This window comes from Triticum aestivum, chromosome 3A (assembly GCF_018294505.1).
Source record: "Triticum aestivum cultivar Chinese Spring chromosome 3A, IWGSC CS RefSeq v2.1, whole genome shotgun sequence".
In the NCBI taxonomy this organism is placed as follows: Eukaryota; Viridiplantae; Streptophyta; class Magnoliopsida; order Poales; family Poaceae; genus Triticum; species Triticum aestivum.
Genome location: NC_057800.1, coordinates 443,376,381 through 443,384,737, shown reverse-complemented (window position 1 = coordinate 443,384,737; position 8,357 = coordinate 443,376,381). Strand labels below are relative to the sequence as shown.

The 8,357-nt window shown below is 41.6% G+C and overlaps 1 protein-coding gene across 1 annotated transcript; it reads left to right on the top strand.

Annotated features, from left to right (window-relative positions):
* Positions 1-370: 370 nt before the first annotated feature.
* Positions 371-3,677, top strand: LOC123061580 (single-stranded DNA-binding protein, mitochondrial). The gene is made up of 4 exons (XM_044484742.1): positions 371-722; positions 817-1,043; positions 1,762-1,862; positions 3,345-3,677. Exons 1-4 carry the CDS (start codon positions 477-479, stop codon positions 3,416-3,418), a joined length of 648 nt encoding a protein of 215 aa, XP_044340677.1. The 5' UTR covers positions 371-476; the 3' UTR covers positions 3,419-3,677.
* Positions 3,678-8,357: the final 4,680 nt, after the last annotated feature.

Here is an 8,357-nt window from a genome sequence, read left to right as displayed (position 1 = left end):
AAAAACAAATGAATGAAATAACACAAAACTCCCATATTTGTGACAAGTGTCACACATGCAGTGCGTTACTTATCATCACCAAATGAGAGTGATCTTTGCAAAGGGTACCCTTAACTAGTTTTTTTTTTGGAGAATGGTACACTTAACTAGTGATTTCGATGGAAAAGAGAAGCGATAAGATTGCCGGCAGGTCGACCTAACCGTTAAGAAGGAAAGAAAATGGGCTTACTGGGCAGACCCATGTGGGCTCGCATAGGCGACGCGAACTCTATATGCTGCTGAGAGCGGTATATTGCATTTGCGCATGCTATACACGTGCACAGAGCATGTCACAATTTTGTTTTCGAATCATCATCATCAGTCATCGTCCTAGCCGGCGGCCCACCAAAAGCCCCGGACGCAACCCACGAAAACTAGGGCTTTGCACAGGGTTTAGCGGCGATCTCTCCCCCTCTTCCTCTCGTCGACGCGCATCCATGGCGGCCGCCACCTCCTCCTCCCTCCTCGGCCGCCGCTTCCTCCTCCTCTCCCGCCGCTTCGTCGCTTCTCCTCTCCGCTCCTTGTCCACCACCGCGCCCCCGTCCTCACACTCGGCCGCGGGATCCGATGCCGAGCCCGACCCTGAGCCACCCGCCGATCAGGGTAATCAGTACCGGAGCCAGCCGAGGCCTCCCATCACCACCCGCCCTCTCGAGAATGGCCTCGACCACGGCATCTACAAGGTTTTATGGAACCCTTGGTTCTCTTCTCCGTTTGGGCTTGTTTGGCGAGAGCCGAAATGTGATGTGCGCTTTTTGTTTTGGTGGATTCACGAAGGCTATAATGGTGGGAAAGGTGGGTCAAGAGCCTGTGCAGAAGCGGCTGCGGAGTGGGAAGACCGTCGTGCTGTTCTCGCTGGGCACCGGCGGCATCCGCAACAACCGCCGCCCGTTGGACAACGAGGAGCCGCACCAGTACGCGGAACGCAGCTCCGTGCAGTGGCACCGCGTATGCATCTACCCAGACAGGCTGGGTAGCCTCGCGCTGAAGCATGTCAAGACCGGGTCAGCGCCTTTGCCTTGCCTCGAACTTGCGTTGTTTAGATATTCCTTTTGTTGGATGCAATTTTGACCTGCATCAGTTTAGAGGTAGCGAGATGTTTGAGCGCGTCAGTCTCAGCTTTGCTAACTCGGATCATACCGCCCAAACCCCTTGCTAATTCAGCTTTGCGAAATACTCGCTCCATTCATAAATATAGGATGTTTTAACTTTTTTGTGAATGAATTGGATGTATATAGACACATTTTAGTGTGTTTGTTCACTCATTTCATTCCGTAGTATGTAGTCCATATTGAAATATCGAAAACATCTTCTATTTGTGAACGGAGGAGTATTATGTAAACAGGCATCCTTAAGTCCTCTAATGTCGTTTTCAAGCCTATTCATTTGTTCATCCTTCCAGCCACTCATTCACCTAGATTGCAAAATCTGAGTACTTGATTCTCTTGGTGAATAATTGAGTATGGACCATTTACCTTTTACTAAGTTCCAATTAGTGGAAGTTAGAGAGCACTGTTATTCAGTTCCGGTGGATTGGTTATCTTAATTGTAGTTGGAAACTGAATATGCGTCCTGTTGGTTGTAGATTTGAATTTGCATATTGGCCAAGTGGCAACATGGTCAGTGTAGTTTGAGCTTTATGCTGCCCCCTTTGTGTTTCTTCTTCCTTTTATTAATTGACTTCAATTATACCTCTAAAGTTGATCAGTTGCAACATTTCAGATCTGTTCTCTATTTGGAAGGAAATATTGAGACAAAGGTGTTCTCCGATCCTATAACTGGGCTCGTTAGACGCATAAGAGAAATAGCTGTTCGAGGAAATGGTATGTTTCTTTATTAGATATCACATAATCACCTTTTTTTTTGGTCTATACCTCCATTATTTGTTTTCAGCCTTGTCTTAGAACCTTAAGTTTTTATGTTACAGGAAAAATCTTCAGTTTTAAATTTTACTCGGGGAAACTTGTTAAATATTATAGGTTAAATGCCACCATTAGTAATTTTGTTATTTTTCTAAATGTTTCTTGTTACAAACTTTGCTTTAAGGGTAGCATATTGAATAATCATTGTTCAGTTATTCAGGATAACGGCTAGCTGCTGACTTCATTCCTTCCCCCACTTTTGTTCTGAACAAAAAGATTGCCATCTCATCATATGTTAGTGTAACCACATACAGTGCTGTAGTGAAGAAAAAACATAGAAAATACATTTTTGAAGCCCCATGAATGAAATCACTTGTAATCAAAATATTTTCTGCATTCCCACTATCTGGGTTTGGTATATCTTCAGGCTGATTCACAACTGCACAAGCAGAGTACTACTAGCTGCTCTGCCGCAAACCTATATAACAGCCATCTTCAGTTCATGGGGCATCTCCTCCTTGATCCATACTTCCCAATGTTTCAAACGGACTTATGAGGCTGTTGCGAACTGTGCTCTACATGTAATGTGTTGTTGTCTAAACACTTAATGTGTTCAGGAGTCTAGATTGTGCACTGAAATACCAACTGCATAAGCACTTGCATATTATGTAGTAGTTTGAATCTTCATCTTCTACATTTTCACTTTAGATCACATTTTCTTCTGCATTTTAACATAAAAAAGTAGCCGATTGTAATTTGTTTTGTGTCAATTAAAACATCAAATCATTGCTAAATAGAGCTGTATTGATTTCGTCTCTTGAACTACTAATTGTAGCATGATAAAACTCTGTTGTTTGTGATTTTCCACGCCAAAGCTTAGACTCCGCTTGTGTTTTTTCCATACATTATTGGGTTAGGCTCTAACCTACTCTCTCCGTCCCGAATTACTTGTCGCGGTTCAGGATGGAGGGAGTATGTTACTACTGCAGGGTTCTAACTATTTACCCATGTGACGACACAATTATTTTATTCAGAACAACTCTTGATCTAGTCCACTCTAAAATCATCAAAACACCATCTAATACTTTCAGATAAAGAACAACTAACCATATAAATGTTCCATAGCCGGCTTCAGCGTTGTCCCTTAATTTACTCATTTTGGTTCGTGACAAAGTTTATGTAGTATACCAATTGTCTCATTAATGATGTCCACATGCCCCTTGTAGTCACATTGATAAGCTGATTTTCTGTGCTGGTTTTTTTATGCTCAGTTTTCAACATATGAATTAAAACTTGCATGGCATTTGGAATTATGTTAAGCATTGCGATTTATGCTCAGTTTCAACGTACGAATTAAAGTTACATGGCATTTGGAATTATGTTCAGCTTTGTGACCGTGTTTAGGTTTTGGTAGAATATGATAAAGTTGTTTCTTACGAACAGGTCGGTTTCTGTTTCTTGGTAACGATGGGAATGGCCCCAAGATAGGTGAAGTGAAGGGCGTTGGGTACTTCTGAAAGTTGGGTCCAACAGAATCCATTTGAGAACTGAGACTGAGGTACTGGACGTGTGCTACACTTTGGAGTATTGTCAACATCTTAGCATTGGACAAATAATGGTATGTTGTTGCCGCAGTTTGTTAGTTTCCCCTTGCCTAGTCACATTCCTGTCTTCATTAAGCTTTCAACGCCATTGTAGATGCCATGTAATTGACAAGTGTCTGACTTGTACGGTTTAACTCTGGTTGGAGTACAATGCATGCTCTTATGGAGAGAATTTAATCTCCCACTATGTACTCCCTCTGTAAAGAAATAGCGATCTAAACGCTCTTATATTTCTCTATGGAGGGAGTACTTTTTACAGTTACTTTCTCGCTGTGTTTCTCCCTTTTTTGGCCACAGATGTTGCTGGGTACTTCAGGATTAAGCTAGTGCGATAGCAATAAGATTGAAAATATACATTAGGACGAATAATTCACGCTGCTAATCCCTCCATACATAAATATACTTCCTCCGTCCTCAAATAAGTATAGAAATTTTAAGACGAATTATGGAATGGAGTAGAAAATGCATTGGAAAGGTGCAAGCTACCATCTCTCTCCTCTTTAATTTCCTCCCACCTTCAATGAGCTAAGCGTATGTAGAAAATGAGATCATGTGTTAAATGTTATTGGGCTTGATTCCTGTGATGAGAGAGAATTATTGTTTTTCTACTTTAAAATGCATTGAGAAGATAGAAGCATTCTTTTGTGGACAAATTTCAAATGCTAAATGTTCACTTATTTGAGGACAGAGGAATACATTAGCACCAATAATTACATTTATATACCCTTAATTTTAAGTACTCCCTCTATCCATAAATAGTATTTATGGTATATTTGAGATTTATGTTGACCATGATAAAATCGATAATACATGAGATGTATGCTAGAAAAATCATACTATTGGAAACTCCTTTCGAATATGAATTCGATTGCCAATAGGGCATATCGGAGACCAAGATCCATGGAGGCCTTTATTTGAAAAATTCAAAACCAAACTTTCAGTTTCAAAAAATTCTGAAAACAAATACACATGTATACAAGGATGTAATCTGTCTGTAAAATTTGAGGATGAAATACCTTGAATTGCGAGTTGCATGCAAAAACCAAAATCATGGACTTTGAGGATGACCAATATATATGCTAGAAAGCCACAAATTTGGCTTTTTTTTTGGTATAGCCCTCATTTTAACGCAGTTTGACTCGAAAAATTACACACGGGTACACCATATCTCTTGGTATATGTGTATTTTTTAAAGTTTTTAGAACTGAAAAGGTTGAATTTTGAAGTTTTCAAATTCGGCCTCCATGGAGCTGGCCTCCATTTGGCATTTTCCTTCGATGGCACTCTTTAGTACTTCCTCTGTTTCTTTTTAGTTTGCATATAAAATTTGACTAACTTTATAGGAAAAAATATCAATATTCACAATATAAAATCAATATCATTAGATGCATCATGAAATTAACTTTCATACCATATAAATTTAGTACTGTAGGTGTTGATATTTTTTATATAAATTTGATCAAACTTTGTTTAGTTTGACTTTGGCCAAATTTTATATGCAAAGCAAAAAAGAAATGGAGGGAGTACACCACATGCTATATATAATTGGTCTAAATGATGGTCCAGATAAATCTTGAAACGCTTCACCCGATGAAGGATACAGGACAGTGCGTAGGGAATGCTACAGTATTGACATGTTTGGTTGCATTCTTTTCGCGTTTATCGGGAGCCTACCGAGTAGAGCTTGTTTAAGGGTATGGGTACGCGGGCTCCGGGGCACATTTTGCATGTCGTTTAGTCCTTTGCATTTACCCCGTTTTGTTTGAGGGTATGCGGGCTCCGGGCCATGTTCTGCTTGTCGTTTGGTCGTCTGCATTTACCCCATATTGCATCCTCCTTCATAGTGCAAATTGCACTAGCCTGAGCCTGCATCTGAAAAAACCGCCGAACAGAGCTTTCTTGTCGGGTCTGGCTGAGGGGTGATTTAAGTTTCGTGTGAGCCTGTTCTTTCTGCAAGCCAGGCAACCAAACAACTCAGACTTATCCCACTAGAGTTATTGAGCTTCATACAACCTACCAGACACGCCCTATCTAACCTTTTTTTTAACACAATACAGACGCACACCCTATCCTTATGAGCACCTTCGAGAGACTGAGCCGGCATATCATCTTGAGATTTTACGAAGTCACTGTAGGCACCTCGTAGTCGACGGGAACGTCTCCTCCCATTGGACATGCATCGCCGGAAATCCTGAAATAAATCCAGGATAAATGCGAGCATCTGGTGGGCTGGGATATCACTGTCCACCTAACCATCCAACCACAGGCTGGTTCGCTATGCCCTATCTAACTTGGATCTCGGTTCCATACTATGTCATATAACACTGTAGCAGTTGCTGTTCATTGTCGTGTACTTCCTCTGTCCCATAATATAAGAGCATTTTTGACACTATAGTAATGTCAAAAACACTATTATGTTATGGGACGGAGGGAGTAGCATCGTATTGTAGATACTAGTGGATGGGCACGACCGTGGCATGCCTCTTGAGGCGTATGTGCATACTTGTATTGCTGAGGATTTTCTTTTCTCTACGAGATGGAAGTTTGCCTTAATAAACAAAGGCGGTAGGTTTCTGAAGATGTTCATCAATGAGCCTGCTATATGTAAGAACTTACTTCCTCCGTCCCAAAATATAAGAACATTTTTAACACTAGCATAGTGTCAAAAACGTTTTTATATTCTGGGACAGAGGGAGTAGAACCGAACTGTGAACCGAATCTAGCAACACTGCATTACATATACTTTTCCTGAGAATTAGAAGTGTGCCCTACATGTCAAATATCATAAAGTGAATGACTAATTAAGTTCAGCAAAGAGCCTGACTCGGTTGTATTATCAGTGCAAATTTAGATAGGCATCAAGTCTTCTCCATGATCAGGAACAAATGTCACTAATCAGATGCCTAAGGCCTTGTTCGGTTCCACAGGGTTTCAAGGGGTTTGCAGCAGATTGGCAGGGATTAAATCCCCAGCAAGTCAAAATCCACATCAAACCCCTCCAATCCTCTCCAATCCCCTTGTGGTGGGGATTAACCGAACAAGGCCTAACATGTTTAGAACAATTACTAATGCAAATCTGGTGAACAGTGTAAAGGCGCAACAGTTTATCTAATATACCAATGATATCCATTGCACATTGCTTACATGTAACCAACTGGCCCTCTTTTCAAAAATCCCCGAGATGATGCCATTATTTCATCTTAGTCAATGTATTGTGATGCAACTGTTTTATTTATAAAACACTTTGACCATTTCACTTCTTACACCATACTCAATCCACGCTCTTTCAGTCTTTCTTGCCGCTCTTTAACGATTTTCTGACTCTCGCTACTACCTCCCAGTCTCCAGAGTTTGCTAGACTGTTCGACAGAGTTGAAAAAGAGCCTGGGTCATAATTATCTTCACGTATCTTATTTTCTGCAAATCATCCAAGTACAGCATCATCATGAGCTCTGCAAGCAGAAAGCAGTGTGCTCCATACCATCAAGCCGTGCTTGATAGGCATACTCTCGATAATTTTTTTGCCTCTATAAGCTCGCACATCGACCAAGTAAATCAACCATGCAACAATAGTGATGTAACACAGGCTCAAGACCATACACGTTTCTCATAGATTTAAAGTAGTTAAAGCTTTCTTCAACTAAACCATTACGGCTGCAAGCAGTTAAAAAACTCACTAGTACAACATTATCTGGTTTCACTCCACGCATAATCATCAAATCAAACATCTCAAAGAATCCTGACCACTTCCATGCTGAGCATATCCATCAATTATAACTGTCCAAGTGTCCAAGTAACTAAATCTGGAGAATTTATTTCATCAAAAACTTTACGAGAATCATGCAGGTTGCCATTTTTGGAGTACAACTTCACATGTGAACTACTCCCTCTGTAAACAAATATAAGAGCGTTTAGATCACTACTTTAGTAATCTATAAACACTCTTATATTTCTTTACGGAGTTAGTACTTACCAATAGATCAGACAGTATTTCTGCCTTAGGTGCATACCCAACTATCTGAAAACCAGCTGCCATCATAAGCTGAAATAGTGAGATTGCCTCGTCAGTGCAACCATTTGTAGAGTATCCAGATACCATTGAAGACAACATGACCTGATCTTTGCATGGAGTTGCATCAAAATTCTTCTAGCTGTTTGTACCTCTCGACATTTGGAATACCAGACAAGTGCTAACAGACATAATTTCTCTGTAGACACGAAGAATATGTTCATGAACTTCCTTCCCTTTGAGCAAGTATTCTGGTCCATTACAAGCTGAAAGAATGGCAGATAACAACACATGGTTAGGCTTAAGATTATTCAGAATCATATTCCTGAACAGTCAGATAAGAAACCCATACCTGCTCGCCAGACTTAAACTCTGGCTCGGTGATGCGGTACTCGTGCATGATCCAACCAGTACGCTCCTTTTTCGGGGCACGTCCTCGGTGGAACACAAGGGTCTTCTTCATGCCAATCATCTGCTGCTGCTTCTTCTCGCCGGTGACGCACGAACATGATGGAGTCGGCCATTTCTACAACCCGCGCTTCTCCTGCTAAGGAGGCCGGCAACAGCTCCATGGACCATCATTGTGGCTCAAGCTCCTCGGGTCGCCGTTGCGCGCATGGGGACGGAGGGCAGGGAGATGGTAGACATGCGCCGGTGCGCCGAGAGTCCAAGTAAGACTCCCCCCATGGCGCGCCCCTCTTGGGCCGGCCACCTCTCCTCCTCCTTTTATATACGTGGGAGGAGGGCACCCCAAAGACATATCAAGTCTTTTCTTAGCCGTATGTGGTGTCTCCCTCCACAGTTACACACCTCGGTCATATCATCGTAGTGCTTAGGCGAAGC

Bases quoted from the DNA above. Each gene is read 5' to 3' on its own strand.
- LOC123061580 (XM_044484742.1), top strand. From the start codon at position 477: ATGGCGGCCGCCACCTCCTCCTCCCTCCTCGGCCGCCGCTTCCTCCTC. The intron at 1,044-1,761 runs GTCAGCGCCTTT...GCAACATTTCAG, and splicing joins CTGAAGCATGTCAAGACCGG to ATCTGTTCTCTATTTGGAAG. The intron at 1,863-3,344 runs GTATGTTTCTTT...TCTTACGAACAG, and splicing joins AATAGCTGTTCGAGGAAATG to GTCGGTTTCTGTTTCTTGGT.